This window comes from Clupea harengus, chromosome 12, assembly GCF_900700415.2.
Source record: "Clupea harengus chromosome 12, Ch_v2.0.2, whole genome shotgun sequence".
Taxonomy (NCBI): Eukaryota; Metazoa; Chordata; class Actinopteri; order Clupeiformes; family Clupeidae; genus Clupea; species Clupea harengus.
In genome coordinates, this window is record NC_045163.1 from 1,248,389 (window position 1) to 1,270,336 (window position 21,948).

At 45.5% G+C, this 21,948-nt stretch overlaps 1 protein-coding gene across 12 annotated transcripts in view; it reads left to right on the plus strand.

Annotated features, from left to right (window-relative positions):
- LOC105902430 (transcription factor 4) overlaps nucleotides 1–21,948 on the plus strand; it is a 153,127-nt gene that overhangs the window by 75,077 nt on the left and 56,102 nt on the right. For 8 of the 12 annotated variants that reach the window (XM_012830014.3, XM_031578428.2, XM_031578425.2 and 5 more), the window contains 2 exons: nucleotides 9,000–9,129; nucleotides 9,978–10,027. The exons of 3 other annotated variants lie outside the window; for them this stretch is intronic. In XM_012830014.3, coding sequence (XP_012685468.1) covers nucleotides 9,000–9,129; nucleotides 9,978–10,027 — 180 coding nt within the window. Of the gene's footprint in view, nucleotides 1–7,117; nucleotides 8,157–8,999; nucleotides 9,130–9,977; nucleotides 10,028–21,948 lie in introns of those variants that run through there. One more of the 12 variants, XM_031578433.2, reaches the window with a different exon arrangement.

Genomic DNA, 21,948 nt, shown 5'->3' on the forward strand with positions numbered 1-21,948 from the left:
GGTGTGATCAGCTGTGGAGGGTGAGCTTGCACGCTGGGTCTCAGCTGGGGCCTGGCTTTAATATACAGCACGGGGAATAATATCCAGGATAAATTGTGTGCGGGCCCCACATGAGTTATGAGCGTGTTAGCATTCGTCATGTAGACTATATGTCTTAGTGGTTCAAAAGCATCTGGAGTTAGAGGAGAGGGCAGGGGCCTGGTAGCCAGTGGTGCCTCACCTTTTAGAACCTTGCATCTACCTTGTAATCTATCTATTTTTGGAAGGCCACATCTAAAAATAGTGATCCTGTTCCTGTCCCTTTGGATGATATCCGTGAGGTTTCTGGGGTATGTTGGGGTATGTATAACGCACCTGAGCTTCTCTCTCATCATTGTGCTGCTTTCAGAGTGTCCACTCATCAGCCCCCATCTCCCCGCTGAGGATCAGCCCAGCCTGCCTCTGTTTGCCTTGCAGCCATCAAACATTCACATCCACAATCAACACTACTTTTTTATTAATTCATTGGTCTCCACCCAAATCAATATTTGATTAAAGCCCCAACACCTGCCCCCCAGTCTAACGGTTCAGTAGAGTCTGTTGCAGCTTTGGTCATCGGCCTGCTCCTGTGGTGCCGGTGATTTAGAGTTAACATTACAAAGGTCAGAGGTCACATTCCCTCCCGCGGGGAGCTGATGTAGTCTATGCGTTCACTTCACTCCAATGTGGATACAAGTACCTGACAGATGATGGAAATTCCTCAACGGACGCTGGAGAAAGTTCCACTCCAATTCCCCTCTGCCGAGGAGGCTGTCCATAAAATCCCACATGTGAAGTTAATCTGGGAAGAAGATGAATAAAAAGACGAATAGAAAAACATAAATTGCAGATGGTTGCATAATTTCCTCCGCCTGCCGGAAGTACAGTAGACACAAGAGGGAGCGTCCCAGCGGAGAGTGTGAATGAGTGAGGGCTGAACAGAGATCGGGATGTGTGTGTGTGTGTGTGTGTGTGTGTGTGTGTGGTGAGAGAGTGGAGGCGCACAGCTGTGGAAATATCCCAGGAATGCGAGTGTCCATGTGGAGTCTCTCCCCCCCCCTGCTCGCTCTGTTGGGGAGGGAGGAGGGGGGTGGGGGGTGGGCTGTTGACTGGAATCCAGTTCCAGGGAGTGGGTGAAGGCCAAGAGCGAAGGCCACAGAGAAAACCACAAGCGTGCGCAACATCCTGTCCCACGTACATTCACAAGCACATGCATTTACACTCATTCACTTGGACACACACACTGGTATGTGATCTGACATTGAGGATTTGTGCTGTAATGTTTTCTTATTGGCTGCTGTTAACCAATGGTGTTAGAGGACACGTTGGGAGGCTGTCCTGGTCAGATCCGGAGTCCAATATGTCATCTTCTGGAAGATTATTTATAGTTGTTGAACTCCAATGAGTAAATGTGGGTTGTCTTCCATCCCAGATCTGTGTCTGTACGTCATATTACACAGTTTCACTGTCTGTCTGTGTCTGTGTTTTCAGTTTAGTGTGTCATAGCTGTTTACAGTACTATATTTCTCATGTAAGCGGCAATTCACACATCCAACTCATCTTGTCTCAGGGTTGCTCTGAATGAAGTTGGATTTGACTTTTCTGTTGCTGCTTGTCTTTTGGGTTGTGGGGTGTTGGGGTGTTGGGGGTGATAATTGCCCGTTGTTAAGAGGCCCCTGTGTGAAGTGTGGAAGTGTGTGAAAGGCGTGGAACTCTGCAAATGCGGAAGACATGCCTGAAGGCACCCTATCTCTGTGCACCTGCTGTTCATTCACTCCTCCCACACGCACATACACACACGCGCACGCACGCGCACGCACGCACGCACGCACGCGCGCGCGCCCATGCACGCGCACACACACACACAAACTGTATTATGGTTTCTTTCTCCAACATATACCTCTTCTGATGTCAAGCATCTCTATCATACACTTATACGACTCTAGACACACACACACACACACACACACACACACACACACACACACACACACACACACACACACACACACACACACTAACACTAACACTCACTCTCACACAGTTCAGCCTCCCAGTTCCACATCCTCCCCCAGCTACCTCCTGGTTGTTCCAGCATGAGTGCCTCTTTGAACAGACGTGTGTTAGTGTGTGTGTGTGTGTGTTCATGCTCTGGGGAGAAGCAGGCAGGGCTGAGAGGCCATGAGGGGAGTAGAACCTGGGCAGACCTGTGTTTCTGTCCCATCAATAGGTCCAGTACTCATCTTTTAAAAATGACAGATTTCATCTAGAATTGAAATGCCACTGCATTTTTTTGTGAGGAGGTGAACTTGGTGATGTCAGAAGGCCTTTTTTTGTTTGCATAAAGCATCGGCAGCAAACAGCCAAGCCCAATAGAATAGAGTTTCAATCTAAAACAGCCAAGCCCAATAGAATAGAGTTTCAATCTCAAACAGCCAAGCCCAATAGAATAGAATAGAGTTTCAATCTCAAACAGCCAAGCCCAATAGAATAGAATAGAATAGAATAGAGTTTCAATCTCAAACAGCCAAGCCCAATAGAATAGAATAGAGTTTCAATCTCAAACAGCCAAGCCCAATAGAATAGAATAGAGTTTCAATCTCAAACAGCCAAGCCCAATAGAATAGAGTTTCAATCTCAAACAGCCAAGCCCAATAGAATAGAGTTTCAATCTCAAACAGCCAAGCCCAATAGAATAGAATAGAATAGAGTTTCAATCTCCTCACCGCTCATCTTGGTGTTTCTTCTTTCCTCCTCAAGCAGTTGTTGAAGACTAGAATTGAATTTGACAATAGTCATTTGAACCCCTCAATTTAAGCAGTATCTGCAGTGTGTGTGTGTGTGTGTGTGTGTGTGTGTGTGTGTGTGTGTGTGGCACTGGCGTCTGATACAAGCCTCATCTCTCAGCTTGTCTTCAGACCTGTTCATATTCTCTTCATTTAATTAAAGGCTGTGTGTGGTACGATGTTCTCCCGCAGCTGCTGCTTTCTAGTTAAAAGACCTAGTGTACGTGTTCTCCAGAGACCGGCTGGGATCATTTCCACACATCTGCCATCAGAGATAGGCAGATAATGTTATTTTCTGACTGCGCCTCAGAGTGAACATGAACATGAATGTATTCATTAACACCCAGTAGTTTGCTTTTGTTCCTCCTCTGGGTTTTGGGCCGTTGCTGTGGTAAAGGTAAAGGTCTCTAGTTCTAGATCTGTATTAGAATGGGTACCTCCTTTCTCTCTCTTTCTCTCTATCTATCTATCTCTCTCTCTCTCTATATATATATATATATACCTCTCTATCTCTATCTATCTCTCTATCTCTCTCTCTCTTTCTTTCTCTCTATCTATCTATCTATCTCTCTATCTCTCTCTCTCTCTCTCTCTATCTCTTTCTTTCTCTCTATCTATCTATCTCTCTATATCTCTCTCTCTATCTCTCTCTCTATCTCTTTCTCTCTATCTTTATCTCTGTCTCTCTCTATCTATCTCTCTCTCTATCTCTCTCTATATATCTCTCTCTCTCTCTCTCTATCTCTATCTCTCTCTCTTTCTCTCTCTCTCTCTCCCCTCTCTCTGGAACGCGCACACACAGTCTTGATTGGGTTATGGTTTGGGTTGGTAGGTGTTGGTAGTGATGTGATAGTGAGGCGGTGGTCTCGCACCCGTGTGTGTGTGTGTGTGTGTGTGTGTGTGTGTGTGTTAACCCTTTTCCCTCCTCAGATGCAGCCACATCAAAGGGGTGGCTGGGGGAGCACGACAGGGAGCAGCTGTGTGAGGATGAGGAACAGAACAGAACAGAGGCCAGCTGTCAGGAAGAGCCCTAGAGTTCCTAGAGCTGATGCACACACACACACACACACACACACACACACACAACTTCTTACATATATGCACCCACATCACAACACTTACAGGTTTGTCCAGTCACCTCTGCACCGCCTTCCTGTGTTACCTCACGTGTACTGTATATGCCATTGGGCACGTATACCTAAGTATTTAGCAATAAACACACACACACACACACACACACACACACACACACACACACACACACACACACACAAAGAGAGGTAGGTATTCAAGGTATTCACTAGAAAAGTGTTCTCTGTGATGGATTCTAATTTGACAACCTTTCTCTGCTTGGCATCATGTAAGCTATTATCCAATATGTTACACACTGTCAGCTAGCGTTCCTCTTTTTTGGAAGTGTGAATGTCTGTGTGCATGTGTGTGTGTGTGTGTGTGTGTGTTCATGTTGTACCAAATTGTTAGCAGTGATTTTAAGGGAACAGGTTAAAACCATACAGCCTGCGCGCACGCACACACACACACACACACACACACACACACACACACACACACACACACACACACACACACACACACACACACAGATGTAAGCAATGTAAAGCAGCTGCTATATGCCATGCGTTTTTTCAAGAAGCGCAGACACTGCACCACATTTTTGCACCCCTATCTCTAAGTGCTTAGTGGCCAGATGAGAAACAGGCACGCTTTCCCTAAAGAAGTCTGTCCGTTAGAATCCCAAAGGAAACGCACACCAGTCCATCTGTCCGTCTCCATGCGGTCCAGAGCACAGCTCCTCCAGTCAGACCCGTCTCTCTGTCTCCAGAAATGCCCGTGTGTGCCACTGATAGATCTCAACACCCAGAGATGGGGGCACAGTCAACATGCCAACGCTGGGCACAGATGTGTTTGCTTGGTGCCCTTTGACCTCTATTGTGTCTGGTCTGGTCCTCCTTCACCCCTCTCTCTCTCGTCTCCAACCTGCGGCGGGGTAATGGCCTCCAGCGGAGGGCTGATATGGCCAGGTGGAATGTTGTGTCTGATTCTTTTTGAAGTGTTCTTAAATGATTGCTATTTATTCGTCAACCCAAGCGTGAGAACGAATTAACATGGAATAGTGTTGAACTGCTCCTCTGTGCGTGTGCTGCGCTGTCATTCTGAGAAAAGGGGGCCGTACACTCCCACTTGACAACACACACACACACACACACACACACACACACACACACACACACACACACACACACACACACAAAACTTCCAAACATATTCAAACACTCACATAGAACAGGTCAAACACCTCTGTGCAGTGTGGAATTGTTCAGGTTAAGAGAAAGGCATTGAATAGAGTGCATGCCATCAATAGGGCTCAGACATAACACATATCAGATATTTCCCACCCAATAGAGTGCATGCTGCTCTATGTGTATCACCACATGCTGCTGGAGCACGGGGCTACAGGTGGAAGCTCTGGCTGAAGTACCCCGAGCCAGGTGACACCAGGGTCATGTCCCGCCCATCACTGTATACAGTCCAATAAAATGTATGATTGATGGCGGCCGCACTTACGCACGCACTTACGCACGCACGCACACACACACACACACACACACGTTTCTCTCCTCCTCCCTTGCTTATGTGTTTGTGAGTCAGCTGGAGCCAGCGTACAGGTGCACCATGCAGCGCCAGCACTTCCTTATAATTAATGACTTTCCTGCCCGCACCCCCGCTCTCACACACACACACACACACACACACACACACACACACTACCCTCAACCCCCCACCCCCCAAGCCTCACCAGGAACACCCCCCACCCTCGCGTGACTGGAGAGAATACTCAGATGCCATCAATTTCCTCCTGCCTCCTCCACACCAGTCTGAGGAGACTGGGAGAGGGGAGAGGGAGAGGGGGGGGGTACTCACTCACTCACTGGGCTGTACACCGCACAAAAGCCTGACCCTGTCTGTGTGTATGAATGTGTGTGTGTGGGTACGGATGTGTCTTTCTGTCCGTATGACTTATTGCTGTGTCATCACAACACAATCTTGGACTCACCGGCAGAACACAAGGGGGCCCGATGAGCCCTTAGCCCTCTGATGGGTAACAGGGAAGAGACCCTTTAGTTTACCCCACGTCCTGATCAGCCCGTAGCCCTGAATTAGCGTGATCCTTAGCTGCCTTGTCTATTCTGACCATGCTCATCAAAAGCACAGCATTGTGCTGTTTTGTCACTTGTAATTATTTTTTGTATTCATTCTTTGTGTGTATGATATGCTTTTATCATTTCGGAGACGGTCATGTATACCTACTCTACTTAACACCAACAAAATGCAGTTCCGGGGATTAAAGGGAGATTAGGAAAAGATTTCAGGCGCCATGAAAAGATGTGTTCATTATTTAAAGAAACTTCCTCCCTGCTGTTAGACAGTTGTGTTCACCCGTTGGCACTGTTGGAAAGAGACATGGCAGAAGTTAGGGTTTAAACTATACCCATTTAGTGACCCTAGGGACAGCCCAGTCAGACATCAGAGATCCAGAGACCGCTCGCTCTCTCTCTCTCTCTTTCTTTCTTTCTTTCTTTTTCTCTCTTTCTCTCTTTCCTGCTCTAGCTCTCTCTGTCTTTCTTTCTCTCTCTTTCTCTCCTGCTCTCTCTCTCTCTTTCTCTCTCTCCTGCTCTAGCTCTCTCTCTCTCTCTCTCTCTTTCTCTCTCTATCTCGTGCGCTCTCTCTCTCTTTCTCTCTCTCCTGCTCTAGCTCTCTCTCTCTCTCTCTTTTTCTCTCTCTCTCGCGCTCTCTCTCTCTCTCTCTTTTTCTCTCTTTCCTGCTCTAGCTCTCTCTGTCTTTCTTTCTCTCTCTTTCTCTCCTGCTCTCTCTCTCTCTCTTTCTCTCTCTCCTGCTCTAGCTCTCTCTCTCTCTCTCTCTCTTTCTTTCTCTATCTCGCGCGCTCTCTCTCCCCCCCCCCCCCCCCCTCTCTCTCTCTCTCTCCGACCCGAGCGGCCCATGTCTGCCAGCGTCTGTGTGCCGTTGGCTGGGGTGATCAGAGCACTGGACCAGACCTGACCAGACCGGAGCAGACTAGTTTGGGCCCCGGCCTCCAGTCAGAGGCAGACTGCTGGAGAGGGTTTTGAGCTTGTTCTGTTCTGTGACCATGGGTCCCCTGTGCACCCCAGTCCCAGGGTCTGAGGGACATAACCCCCCCCCCCCCCCCCCACACACACACACACACACCCTGACTGCCCATCTCCCTGTCCACCGTCTGCCTGTAGTTTCAGTCCAGCCAAAAAAAAAAAATCTACTGCTAGTGCATCACAATTTCTGATTTCTTTGTAAAGGCCTTTCTTTCTTCTGTTTCTCTCTTTGTCTCTGTTTTTTTTCCTTTCCTTTTTTCTTGTATTTTTGCCATTACGCTAATGTCTTCTCCTTTCTGCAATCATCATTTGGTGCCCAAGCAGGCATACCCACTGTTATTAATGCCAAGGCTTAATCCTTCATGGGGCGTCTTCTCGCCGATTCAGGTGTTTGTCATTTATCTTTGTTAATATTTCCCCTGGATGCCAGCTGGGTCCCTCCGCCAGTCAGCTCTGAAATTGGGCATGGTGAGCGCCGCTGACGACGATGGCAGCAGCAGCGGCTGCATGAGAATTTCTGGCGGCGTGCAGTTGCCGGGGTGACTCAGGCCTGAGAAAAAGTCTGCTAGACAATGCAGACGGTTTTTGTTTTAGTTTCGCAGACCCCCTTTTACCCCCTTTGCCCCCACCCCCCCCAACCAAAGAAAAAAAACTCCCCCTTCACCATCATACAGAAAGCTGAATGAGGGGGGTGGAGGGGTGACTTTATTTAAAACAAGGCCCCTTTTGTTTTAGCACGTAAGAGGCTGGCGATGCCGGGGTCTGCGGCAGGCTGCAGGGACCTGGAGCAGGGATGTAATTGGCCTATTTAGGGTGTTTTGCATGTGAATGGAGGCCTAGTGAAGCTTCACTAAGTCTGTTGTGAGAGGCACAGTGATTGGAATTTAGATTAGGGCAAACACTTTCTTGCACTTTATCAACCACACTAATTAGTTCACTCTCTGGAAGTTAACTCCGAGTATCGATAAAGTTTTCGGGGAGCCTCGGGTTCACACTCGCGACTCACTCGCAACCCGACCGACCGCTAGAATGTCCGCCACCAACCTGTCACTTTTATTTGATTTGATTTCTTCAGGTTTTATTTCTTTTTTTTTGAAGTACTGAAGTAAACAAACATGCCGTTGTAGTTTGCTGAATGATTTCATTTGGTTAAGATAACTCTGTTAGCCATGCAGCCTTACGTCAGGGGATGTGCATGCTATGGGTAAGTGTTCTTGTGTATTAGTTAGAGGACGTTAGCCACACATAGACACTCATTCAGACATTTAAATGTACATACACACAAAAAATATACAGTGTTGAGATGGAGCGGTTTACAAGGGAATAGAACCAGTGTATCTAAAGTGAAATGTTACATAATAAGGGTATTAGTAATGAAGAAGAACCAGGTTAATGAGATGGGTTCCCTGTATTTTTGAATAGTTCTAGATTGGGATATAATGTCTAAATCAGTGAGCACAATGAGCTTTTTACAATATTCTGCTTTTTAGTGATGGTGACTTGAATGGAAAAGGCTCTCTACTTTTCCTGAACACTGGACATGCCGGCTATTAAAATGCGACTAGAAAAGAAAGGATAAACGCACAATGGATCTTGGTGTCTTTGATGTTGGCCTTTAATATGCATTGAATACAAGTAGCCGGTTTTATTATGGGCACACAAAGAAATGCCTCGTATCTTCCCTCTGAATTTGAACATGGATTGATTGATGACATGGATTTATCATGACTTCACAGCAATTTCTGTTTTGACATTGTTATGCATTGATCTTGCTGCGTTGTGATTTGTTGTCAGTTATATTCATCCCAATAAAAAAAGAAAATCATTGCACTGTGCAAATCAGTAGTAGTGCACTATTTAATGGTATAACTACACACACATATATAGCCTATAACCCTATGGTGTTAAATACACACATACACAGTTTATTTATGTTTTGTATTACTATTTTTTTAAATAAATAAGAGGGCGCATCATTTGCGATGAGTTTAATTTTGTGGAAATTGCCCAACATCAAGGTGTGTTCTGTATTCGTTGTGTTGCGTAGCCAAATCTCATGGGGGGAGAGATGGGGATGGTCAGCCCGGGAACAGTGTCACCGACCAAGCCAGGGTCCCAGTACTACCAGCACTACGGCAGCAACCCGCGCCGAAGACCCCTGCATACTGACCCCATGGGTGAGCCTCCTCTTCCTCACTTCACTTCATCTGCTCTTCCTCTTGGAAACCACCTCCCTCTTTATCATGCGCTGTTCACCCTGGACACATTGCTGGATGCCATCTTTTCAAATAAGGGATGGACAGTGTTTAGATCGGTAGGCTTAGAAGACACACAGGGCAGAGTCGATGATGAAAGCAATACTTTCATTCATTTCAAACCTGCCACAATAAATAAACAAGATATAATACTGGGAAGATTTTGACCCCATATTTTTTTTTAATTATATTTTAATGATGGGTAATGTTGAATCAGTTTATGTGTCTTCTTGCTGTGTATTTCCACATTGTGTGTTCGATTGAATTTTTCTGCGCTAAAAAAAAAACCAACAACAAAAAACTGTGTGTCAGTGTGAATTGCTGTTGTAAAAAGAATTATAAGAAGTGACAGTGGAATAAACATCAGGCCTTGGAGAAGCAGCCTTGAGGCACAAAAGCCTTCAGGGCAATTCTCACTCACTTTGATTTCTATCAAAGTCTCACCTTCCTTTTCACCATGCACATTCACACATTCCTTCTCCTAGGAATCAACCGCTTTAAAAACCCTATTAATCCTGCCATGTCTCTTGCCAGCCCAATATGATGCCATTGATCTAAATGTTGGTGTCTTGTTGGGAAAGTGTGTGTGTGTGTGTGTGTGTGTGTGTGTGTGTGTGTGTGTGTGTGTGTGTGTGTGTGTGTTTAAAAAACCATTTCATCTAGTCTGTAAGGATAACCATTGAAAACATTCATCTGGTGCAGTGTTCAGACATGGTCAAAGTGTCCCATTAAAAATGTGTTCTACTCTTCTCATTCTTTTTTTTTTCCAGAGGTCCAGACAAAGAAAGTGCGGAAAGTTCCCCCCGGTTTACCCTCTTCAGTAAGTAATTCTTTTGCCTTTAGTTCGCCCATGTTGAGTGTGTACTAGGGCAGCCCCCAGTCATACCATGGGTCATGGGTCTGGGGTGGAGACATCGCTCCATCTTCCTCCACCTTCCTCATCTGCTCGTCACAATTGCCATCCCTAATCTAAAGCGTCTTTGCTCTCCTAGAGGAATGAAAGCCCTCTGGTGTGCCGCTTGAAATGGGGATCTACTTTGAGCTGCGATGCACCCTTTTCACATATTAAATTTGGTCCTCATGTACATACATCATGACATGTGGATCTCAAAACAGGTCATACACTCTGCATTGGTCCGCATCTTCCTATAATAAGCTCTCCAAATGATTTTTTTTTTTTTTAAGTGAAGTGTGCACATTTTGACAGCTTTTTTTTGTGACGATTGATTGTTGAATAATCAAAACCCTTAAAGTCCCTGGGAGAGGGAGGGTGGTTGTAAAATATATATATATATTTTTTAAAGCATTAATGTATGTATGTTCACCAATATGTCCAAGTCAATGACCCACCATATAGCTATCCCTCCTAAGGAGCTCAAAGGTGGCTTGTTTAACTTGAGGGGGTGTGTGTGGGGGGGTGTGTGTGTGTGTGTGTGCGTGTGTGTGTGTGGTGTGTGTGGTGTGTGTGGTGTGTGTGTGTGTGTGTGTGTGTGTGTGTGTGTGTGCACAGGTGTTTTGGCTTGTCGGGAGCTACTGGAGTATATTTGTAATTTCTAGTATGGTAGCATTGTGGACCTCGGCTTTCCCCGGTGTTTCTCTCGTTACTGCTTTTGAGTCGTGCTAACTTTTGTCCGTTTTCTAACCCATCGCAGAGACAGGTTCATTCATGCAAACTCTATTTCCTGTGGGCTTGGGGACGGGTTTGCTTTCTTGCTGCGTAACTCAAGTTATGTGTTTCTGAGCTGAGAATGAATGGGGGAAATGACTGATTCACAGATCAACTGATTAAATACACAGATTCAATTCACCCTACTATCCATAGTAAATGCATAGATGTATTAATCATATGAAAATGTAGTAATTTAGCATGTGTTATGGTTTTACATAAATTCTGCAGTGGTGTTTTAAGTCCAGTTGGTGATATTTCCCGATTGCTTCATCATTTTGATAGGAAATCGCAAGTTAACAATTTAGCCAAAATTGCCAAAAAACAATTAGCAACAATTCAGCCTGTCATTGTATATAATTCTATCTATTTTTTGGAAATGCACTGAACTATTATTTTGTCAGCAGGCAAAGACTCACAATGTGTGGACTCACATGGTGGCTTGTCTATACCCACTAAACATTGTTCTATTCTGGCCAGCCTTGTCACATCAGGTTGGAATATCCAGTCCATGCCTGCGATGCTTAGTGCCACCAATTCAAGGCACCCCTCTTATGCAAAAGCATCTATGGTAAATCTGGAATGATTGTTTGAACAGAAGTTGAATGTGAAGTGAAATGTGTGCTTTGATGGGCTTGGGTGGTGTGCGTTATAGCAGTGTGTGTACAAGTACACACCTCCATTTCAGTCTGTGGAGAATAAAGCCATTCACGAGGTAGATAACAATTGACTGCTTCATTCAGGTTTTTTTTTTTTAAGTTTGAGATGTTTTTGTCGACCCCTGGCATTTCAACCTTTTCATACTCTAAAAAAGACAGACAAAAAATAAAATAAAAAAAGCTAGATGTTTTCATTGCCCAACAAAGCATATTATTGTAAGCCAAAATGTTTGGGAAGTTAATTTACTTAAACTACAATTAGGTTGTCACATGAGAGAAACCTTGGAATGATGTGGTAATCAAAAGGAAATTAGTTCACATTAGGCAGCGTGCAATTCAGTTTGTCCTTTGAATGTGTGTGTGTGTGTGTGTGTGTGTGTGTTTAAAACTTGTTTATTTATGTATGGAGTTTCTAGGGCTGTGTTCTTTCTCCTAATGGCCCTGCCTAGGCCAGAGAAGGCAGCGAGCATAGACTCTTTGTTTGATGAGCGCGCGCGCTAAAGAATGACTCTTCCACTCTCTCCTCATCCATCTTTTCTCCCTTTCTCCGCAAGTCTCTGAACTAGTTACAGATGCAAAGACAGGTAGACATGGAATTCAATTTCTCTCTCTCTCTCTATCTCTCATTCTTGAAAGTAAAATGCATCCACATAGCCCCTTATTAGTGGCTTGTTAATCTCCAGAATTTTTCCGGGTAAAAGTGGCTGTTTGGAGTTGAGCTGTTGTTCCAAAGTGAAGAGCCAATGAGACAAAGAGAGAGAAACTTGGGCTGTGGTAGTCGGTGGTAGTTTAGTGTTGTAGAATCACGCGCAGGCTGAGCTGCTCCTTGAGGAGCCCGAGGTGAGAGATGTATGCGCCGCTGTGTGTGATGAGTGATGGATGGTTTGGCCAGATCTGGGAATAAGAAGATGGAGTTTTTCCCCCAAAAAGGCAGACCTCCATCTCAGGCAGGGCCATGGCCTCACACTCCTCACGCTTCAGCTCCCTGAGCTCCCATGAGTTCATATCTGATTTTGTTTAAAGTAGACAGCGTTAATTAAATTAAGTTGGGTCTAGTGAAGGGCTCAATAGGGATAATCTCCAGTGAGCACTTTATCCTGTTTCCTGAGCTTTTCTGCCCCCTACAGGATTTGAGAGGAACTGCAAATGCTCTCAGCGCAACACAGGCTTCTATGAAAAACTCTGTTGTTTTCTCTCTCTCCCTCTCGCCATGTTTGTGTAAACAGTGCGAGAATGCCTCTGATGCGTACAACCAAATCCATATATTTTTTTTACTTATAAATTGGCCTTACAAACTTCTGATGTGCATAAATAATTTTTCAAAGTGAATTTTAAAATTTGTTAGTGAATTAATTTGTCTTTTAAAGCGGTTCTCAAGAGTGCAATAACCCTATAAAGGCATTGTCTTTGTTTACTGTGGAGAATTGTCTATGTTAATTATTATGATAATTATTCTATTAAGTTTGTCTTTTTTAATATTTAAAAATTAGAGCTTTACCCCACACAAATGACATTAAACAATATTTAGAATTTCCATGTTTTTCCAGTGGTGTTCATCTTTAGTCTGGTTAAACACTAAATTGCTGCCTTATTTTATGACAAAGACAAATTGGTGAGTTTATGCATTTGAATAAAGCCTGGACAGCACAGGTTTATGTGGCTAGCATACTTTACTGGCGTTTAACTGTGCTCTTGTGGTTTCTACAACGGTGTTAGCATATGTCGCACAATGACATTTTCAGACAAAAGCGCCTTGAGCCGTGGCTGCCTAGCATCCTCTCCTTCTCTCTCAGCCTGCTCCCCAGACATCCAGTAAACTTCATTGTTTGTGGGTCCAGCTGGCCTTCTAGACTCTTCCATGACTGGGCTGAGACACGCAAAAGACTGGAGGGGGACGCTGGAAAAATAACCATGAACGAGACGGGGAAAACACACGGCTAGCAGACGTTAACCTGCCCAAACAGCCGAGGCACCAGCCACCGCCTGCACCTGGGTGTGGGGTGGGAGGAGGAGGCTGGATGATGAAGTGTGAGAGACGAGCGTTAAAGGTGCGTTTCCAGGGTGACGGGTTGATTGACAGGGAGGGTGGAGGTGAAGTTCTTGGCCACAGCCCAGAAATGGTGCCAAAAAAAGAAAAGAAAGAAAGACGGGTAAGGAAACGTCTCAGTGCCAGCTGTCGGCATTTGCGGGAGGAACCTGGAGAATGGTGCATATTAAAGCTGGGGGGTGGGGGCTTAGGCACCCAGTCCCCTCCAGACCCCCATACTGTACGGGGCCCGGGCCCCCCAGGGGCAAAAGGCTCTGGTTGTGAGTCACACAGCCTGCTTCGGAAACCCTTCACCAGAAGGCAGCTCTCAACAGGCCTGTAGTCTCTCTGCTGCTCTCCGACACACATTTTACCCCCAAAATCCAGACACAAACGGAGGAGGTCACATGCTCTGGACGCCTCTCCTTCCTCCTCTTCTCTCTTTCTCCTCCTTCTCTCTTTCTCCTCCTTCTCTCCCACTCACTGCCAGTGGATCAGAACAGTGGTTTGCTTTTTTTTTTTTTCTCCTGAAGAATCATTTCCTTCAAACCCCCGCTGGATTCATAACACATTTCACCTTTTTGTCATAATGCAAGAAAGTGCACGGTCATTCATGTCAGGTTCTCAGGAGCCATGTTTTTAAGAGGAACCCTTTTGTATCTGTCAGGGATATTAACACTGGTTTTAGTGCGCGCACAGTACATAACACCCGGGGCAAAGAGGGTAAATCCTGCCGGTCTCCTGAAATCGATTTACCTGTCGGCTTGACTGCTCCATTTGTTTATTTGACGAGAGAGAGAGAGAGAGAGAGAGAAGGCAGAGTCACAGAGTGTACTGGAGCTGAATGTAGCATGAGATGACCTCATGATTTCAAAAGAAAAAGCCTAAGAAACAGTCGAGTAACAGCTGTGTGGGTTTGGCTGCATCCCTTTGGATATTGCTGCGCTGTTTGAGAATAATATTAAAGCTTTACAAATGGCCTGTGTGTAAAATAAATGCTAAGCCCTTATTTATTGCCTTTTAGGCTCAGCCAAAAAAAGGAAAACAGAAGGGAGAGAATGTCTGTGTGTCATTCGATTATTTGATCGTCTGCAGATTATTTGCAATTTTGCAAGCTGTAAGAAGGGAAATATCCACAGCCACAGTTGGTGAGCAAATGTTTTTCTATTTCCACCATTGACATTGAAATGTTGTGTGGAGCTGGACACTGTGAGAAGGCAGGCAGTTATTTGGGGTTATTTTCCATGAAGCTTCTTGTTCTGGCCGTGCGTGCGCTGCCATCCTCAGCAGCACCTGCTCCGAGAGCAAACTCACCAGAACCTCTCGGCAGTATTTGGGCTTAAATGTCTTTTTATTTGATGTTCTTGTGTAGTGCTTTGGTTTTTCTTTCTTCTAGTTTTCCTTTACATTTGTTGTGGTCTGAATGCCGTTTAAAAGCCACGGCGGCCATTTTGCGCAGCCCTGTACCAGTGGCAAGTGCGGGCTCTACTTGAGTGAAGGCGCTTATTTATTTACTTGAGTGAAGGCGCTTATTTATTTACTTGAGAGAAGGCAAAGCTTTGTTTATTAAAGGAACTTTTGTGTCTGATTGTTTGGCTGAGCGGCATGCCCCTCGCATGCCTAACTGAAGGCTTGGCGTCGTAGACCAGAGAGGTGCCGCACTGGCATTGAACAACAACTGGTGCTGCCAGAGAAACGCCACACTTTAGCTAGCACTATTCAGACGTACATCCTTACTGTTGTCAAGAGTCATGTCGACATACATTTTATCTATCTATCTGTTTATGTATCTATCTATCTATCTATCTATCTATGCTTTTATTTGCTTGAAAATATTGAATATACTGTCAGTATAAAAGAGTAGTCTTGTTCATTTTCCTCATTAAATTTAAATAGATGATTCAATTTTAACTAATATAAATTCCCTGAATCTATTTCCAAGTTTATCTTGAGTAATTAATTACCCAATTAAAATATACAAATCAACATTTATTATTATCAGATGTTGCAACTAGACACTGGTATATCAGTGATTAGCATGGAAAAAGCATTAATCAGGATGTTATGCCATCTTTTTTACATGTCTCTATTTCCCCTATCTAGTATACAGTAAGCCTTCCATGTTGAACTTCTAGAGAATACGTCCAGCTGTTCAAGAATAATATTGCTAAATGTTTTATTTGTTGACTGAAAGATGAGTGTGATTGGAAGATAAAGAAAGAGAAGGTTTGAATCATAAAAGCGCATAATCTCGCGTACAGCACTAAAGTCTAAAATATTATTTCACTCATATGTTTTGCCCAGCTTCGGTCTAAAAGCTGTAATGTGTGTGTGTGTGTGTGTGTGTGTGTGTGTGTGTGTGTGTGTGTGTGTGTGTGTGGGGGGGGGGGGTGTGTGTGTGTGTGGACACCATTGTGATGCACAGAAAGGAAATTGAAGCGATTTCCTGTGGGAGCGATCGGTCAGTGAGGGTCTGGCTGGTTAAAGAGCGCTCAGTCGTCCCCACACACACACACACATTCTCATGTTATCACAGATTGAACTCTTACCACTCAGTGCGTGAGATAGATCTGGAGATATTCTAACCCTAGACTTAATGGCATGTATAGTCTATAACCTTGTCACTTTCACAAAAGGTCAAGCAGTAATAAAATATATTCATATTTTTTCATATATTTTGCTTATTCTTATTGATGACTAAATTGAGACTGTTTTTACATCCTGTATATCTAAAAATAGTAGAAGCCCATTTCTTATGACCTTTGAAATGGGTTTGAGTGTTACATTGAAAGGGGTATGGGGTAAGCACCTCATTCATGCTTTGAAACTTGCAGAAATGGGTCGGTGGACTGATGCGTGTGAAACTTTTGACATTGAGAGAAACCTCATTTGTCCTGCAAAGCTCAAACCCTAGCGAGCGAGGCTAATGCAGGGGAATCCTGGACAGATAGCTGAGGGAAGTCATACACGTCGTTCTGATTACCCCCCCCCCCCCCCCGCTCGTCCGTCCTCCCCACCCCCCTTCCTATTTTAAGGCTGTTTGGAGCTGAAAGAGCCCTGGCAGGCGACACTGGACAACATAGCCCCAGGTGTGTGAGCGGCCAGCGGGCCTCCCAGTGTCCATCAGCAGTGCACACAGCATCTGTCGCTGAGGATGGCAACAACATCGCAAGCCCCCCAGTCCGCTGTGTGTTTGCAATGCAGTGTGTTACTCTACACATTTGTGTGTGTGTGTGTGTGTAGATTTCAGCTTGCCTGGAATTCATGCTGCTCTGCTTGAGTGACATTGCCTGTGTGTGTGTGTATATATTTATGTGTGTGTGTGTGTGTGTGTGTGTGTGTGTGTGTGTGTGTGTGTGTATATTTATGTGTGTGTTCTTATGTATCCCTTGAGCTCAGAGACAATCTAAAGATCAGGAATGAGGCGTGCATTGGCAGAACCCGCCAGAGAGATAGACGGGCGGCTGGGAGCGTCGATGCCAGGGCTGTGTGGCTTTGGCCGTGGCATAGGCGGTGCCAGTGCGAGTGCGAGTGCGGCCCTCTGCATGTTTAATGCGCCTCTGCCTGGGGAGTCCATGTTCTCCCTCACACTCTCCAACATCGCCCTTTTTTAGCTCTTTCACTTTCACAACCCACTTTTAGCTCTTTCTTTCAAGCATTTCTTTTTCAACTCGTTCCGTCACTCATTTTTCTGTTTTCAATTTTGTGTGCGCTGCTTAACATACTCTAGGCTGTTTGAGAGAATGGTTCTAATAAAAATCTGTCTATCTGCACTGTTCATGTGGAACAGTGTTATTTGTGTGTGAATGCATTTGATATGTCTTTGTTTGGAGGTGGCTGATCACTGGCCTGCAGTGTGTGTGTGTGTGTGTAAGGGTTGTCTCCTTGGTGCCAGTTGAAGGTGGCTGTGTCCGCCAGGCGCCCGCCTCTGTTGGCAAGCAGCAGCATGGCAGACGTCAGCGAGCGAGCGAGCAAGCAAGCGGGGTTGTGTGTGTGCGGCGCTGTATTCATTCCCCCCACGTAGAGGACATGGAAGCAAGATGGTTCCAGAGGCTCTGATTTACTGAGGGTATAAAAGCGGACAGCACCAAGGCTGGCATTAGGCAAAGCCAGGGGAGAGAGAAATCAAGAAGACAAAATAGAAGAGAGCGAGAGATAGACAGAGAGATTGGATAGAGGGAGGAGGAGGAGGAGGAGGAGGAAGAGGAGGAGGAGGGATGGACTTCCAGGCTTTTTGGATTGGGAGGTCCAAACGTTGCGTGTTCCTCAATTACCAGGATGCATATTTGTGAAAGCACTCTGACTCTGTGCTCTGTCCAATCAGAGGAGGGACAGGGGAGACATCTTCTGAGGGAGCTGAAGAGAAAGGGATCCCTGTAGAGGGTACATTTGATGGGAACTTAATCTGACACAGTTGCCACCCAGGTAGTCCTGTGTGTCTGTGCACAGTGTGTGTCATTTCAGCTCGTGTGCGTGCGTGCGTGTGTGTGTGTGCGTGTGTGCGCATGCGCGCGTGCGTGTGTGCGTGCGTGTGCGCGTGTGTGTGTGTGTGTGCGTGTCTGTGTGTGTGTGTGCGTGTGTGTGTGTGTGTCTGACTGAGAGGGAGGGGGGAGTAGAGGGACTGCAGAACAGAAGGGCAGGGCTTCTTTTCTCCACTAAGTGACCCCTCTATTCAGGCCCAACAATTGCCCTCCCCGTGAGCAGCACAGCCCCCATTCACACACCGCCACGGGCAGGTAGCTCAGCCCCGCATGCGCTCCTCTGACAGGCCGCCAGGCCCGCCACTCACACAAAGCCCCGGCTCCCTCCACCTGAAATCAATCTGATGGGGAGCTTTCCTCCTTCCACGCTCCGCTCCTCTCCTCCTCTCTCCTCCGCTCCTCTCCTCCTCTCCTCCGCTCCTCTCTCCTCCGCTCCGCTCCTCTCCTTTGGGCTCCTCCATTGAGCCTTTGTTGTCTGAAGCGTCTCACTGGCTAAGCCGTCCCCTCTGTCTTACTTCCATTATCTTTCACTCACGCTTTCATCATCTTTTCCCCCTCTCCCTCTCTCCCTCTCTCCCTCTCCTCTTCCTCTATTTCCTGCCATGCAACTTCTATGGACCTTCCCTTTCTCTCATTCTCTCAGTCTTTTTGTCTTTTCTCTGAGCCATGGAGTTAAAAAATGCAAACTATCCAGCAGCTTTTGGGGGCATATCTGAACTCATCCCATGTGTGCCTTCATGCCTTCAACAGGTTGGCTAAAGTAAAGATTTCCAACTTTGCACAAGTTTCCTTCTTTTCCCCTCCTTTTATTTTCAAATGTTCTGTTTGTGCAGAAATCACAGAATCACCATAAGGGCTGCTTTGCATTTTTAATTTAGTAACTAACATATGAATACATTTGCATATTAATTAGTTGCAGATTAAATCATGCATACATAATTGCCTCCTTACTGTGTTTAATGTTTGTCAGAATCTGCAGCCTCCGCTGATGAATGCCATTTCAAGATTACAATTGGACATCCTTTCGGACATGTTTGGGCCGAGAGCTAGCGGTTTGAAATACCAAACATTTGCTGAAATTATCGAATACTTTCAAAAGAGAGGAACGGTGTAGGCAGAGTGTGTGTGTGTGTGTGTGTGTGTGTGTGTGTGTGTGTTTCTGCCTGCTGTTGTGCTGGTCTAAATTACTCCCTATTCACAGACATTAATGCTACTCCTAATTACACTGCCTCTGCTAATTAACACTTCCAGTGCTGGACGGATTTGCCTTGCACCAAGCACAATTGAATTAAGGTTGGTATAAAATTCAAATTGGTTCATTAAAATAAATGGAGACTCATCGGTGGAATTCCCTTGTTTTGTTTTGTCTCAGAAAGCGTTTGTGTGATCCTGTGATTACACAGCATACAGTGAAATAAAGCTGATAGTTAACACAATAGCATGAGCTTTTTTGATATGCCTCTTAAAAGTATGTCCATTTCTGTGTGATAGGGTGGGTGGGTGGGTGGGTGGGTGGGGGGGGGGGTGTGTGTGTGTGTGTGTGTGTGTGTGTGTGTGTGTGTGTGGTGCACACGTGTGTTTATGTTGTCGTTGGACTTGTGCGGTACTTTTGACAGTGTGGTGTTTTCATGTGTGTTAGTGTCCACAGTTCTACACTTTGCCATTCTTAAGGTCAGAGCAACGTGTGAATGTGAATCGGCTGCTAGCTTCAGAAAAAGATTATTATCTAATGGGTAGTGTTCATTAATGAGGCTAAATTTAGACTCAGATAATACGCATCATTCCAAATGGTGTTTGTTTGTGAGACAAAAGCATATCGGCATATATAGTTCTTTATTTTTGTGTGTATGTGATTAGTTTAGTCTTGATTTGAGTGGGTATGTCAGAATTTAGTGGTGATTTGAGTGGGTAGTAAAACTGTAGTGAGCTGTTTTAATTTTGCAATTGGTCACATTTTGAAACAGGCTTTGTATTCATTGATAAGAGATTGTCTTTGTTAAAATATGTTTTAAATAGCCAGCAAGGGTCTTCTCCCCCCGTCTGAGAAAGTGCTCTGCGTCTGATATTAGTGCATATGGTCTCTGTGTGTTACTGGGAGATTGTCTGATACCCGTGTGACAGTTTGTGGTATATGTGGACAGTAGGTGGTCTGGGCCGGGTTTGTGCAGACCTGCCCTGTTCGGAAATCTTTTATTCACCTGCATATCACTTTTGAGGCTCTCCCTTCGAAAAGCGAGAACATTCTGAACTTCTGTTCTAGTTCATAGTAAAATATATTTGAAAGTTTCATATTTGATGGTCTATAATAGGCGAATGCCAAATAAGTGGGTGAGAAGAGAGAGAGAGAGAGTGAGTGAGAGATGAGAGTGGGTGAGAAGAGAGAGAGAGAGAGAGAGAGAGAGAGAGTGAGAGGTGGCCGGTGAGGAGCAGCGGTGGGTGGAGACCCCTGATCTCACCCACAGAGTCAGAAAGAGGCTGGACTCATGAGCCCTGAAAGATTGACAGCTCAGCCTTCTAATGAGGAAAAACTCCTCCAAGCATGAAATCAGAATGAAATGTGTGATTATAATTCAAGTACTGTTTACTCTGGTCTCAGGGGAACGCTAGAGTATGCCCTGAGAGAGAGAGAGAGAGAGAGAGAGAGAGAGAGAGAGAGAGAGAGAGAGAGAGAGAGAAAAGATAGAGATGAGGGACAGGAGGGAGCCACCCTTCTTCCACCAAACCCGCCTCCTTCCCAACATCCCCCCCTTAGCTGTAACCCACAAAAAGTGACACAAATACACACACTCTCACCCACTCTCCAGCCCTGCCCAGCGTCCCCCAGGCTACTGCAGGAGCCTATGGGCTGGGGGTGGCCATCGCCGGCCAGGCCCTCACACACACACACACACACACACAGCCCTGCTGTTTATGCCACAGCACCTTCCGCCACAAACACTGAGGAGAATAGGTGCGCTGAATTATTCAACCTTATTTTGGGAGCTGCAGCCACACGCTCCAGTGGTGCTTGCTTCGGCATATGTAAATGATTTAGTTCCATTTGGGACGTATTCCCAGAGGTTTGCCATTCTCTCTCTGATGCTCAGAGTTTGGCAACCGCTTACACTTCACTTGTTAAATCTACTACAGGGGGGTGGTGGGGATGGTTGTGTGTGTGTGTGTGTGTGTGTGTGTGTGTGTGGATGCTGTGCCCCATTTTCAGTGGCTAGCCAACTAAACTCCGCCCAACTCCACCCCCCCCCCCGCCCCCCCCACACACACCACCCCATGCCCAGACACATGGACACAAGCCTCACATCAGCCCACTGGCCAAAGACTGGAGGCCCCCTCCATGTTGGGAGCTACACTTTTACATGGTCTGTTTTTTTTGAAGACCCAACTCTTCAGAGAGCACTTCCCGTCCTAACTGGCACTTCGACTAGTTGCGTAACTTGCAATTACAGCAGTTACATTTCTGCACTTCTTTCTTTCTTTTTATTTCATTTTGTTATATTTCTTATGTAAAGTAGTATTTATTTATTGTTACACCAGGTTCTATTGCTCGTAGCTTGAATATTCTCTCCCTTGTACGTCGCTTTGGACAAAAGCGTCTGCTAAATGACTAAATGTAAATGTTCCCAGTTTAATATCTGATTTATTGCCTGTGACCCCACACACACATACATGCACACTTTTTTCAGTATAGGGGAGCCAAGGTACAGTTGTAACATATCCCATATCGTGTCTAACGTACCGTATTTCCCCAAATATTAACCGTACCGTTTATAAACTGCACAACAGTATTTGATGTCATTTTTGTGTAATCAATGAGTAGCCCTGGCTGTCCCATTATTTCTCCCAGGATTGTTTCATGTCTACGAGAAGCCAGTTAGCATCATCCTCAAGGGCTTGAGATGACTTTGAACCCAA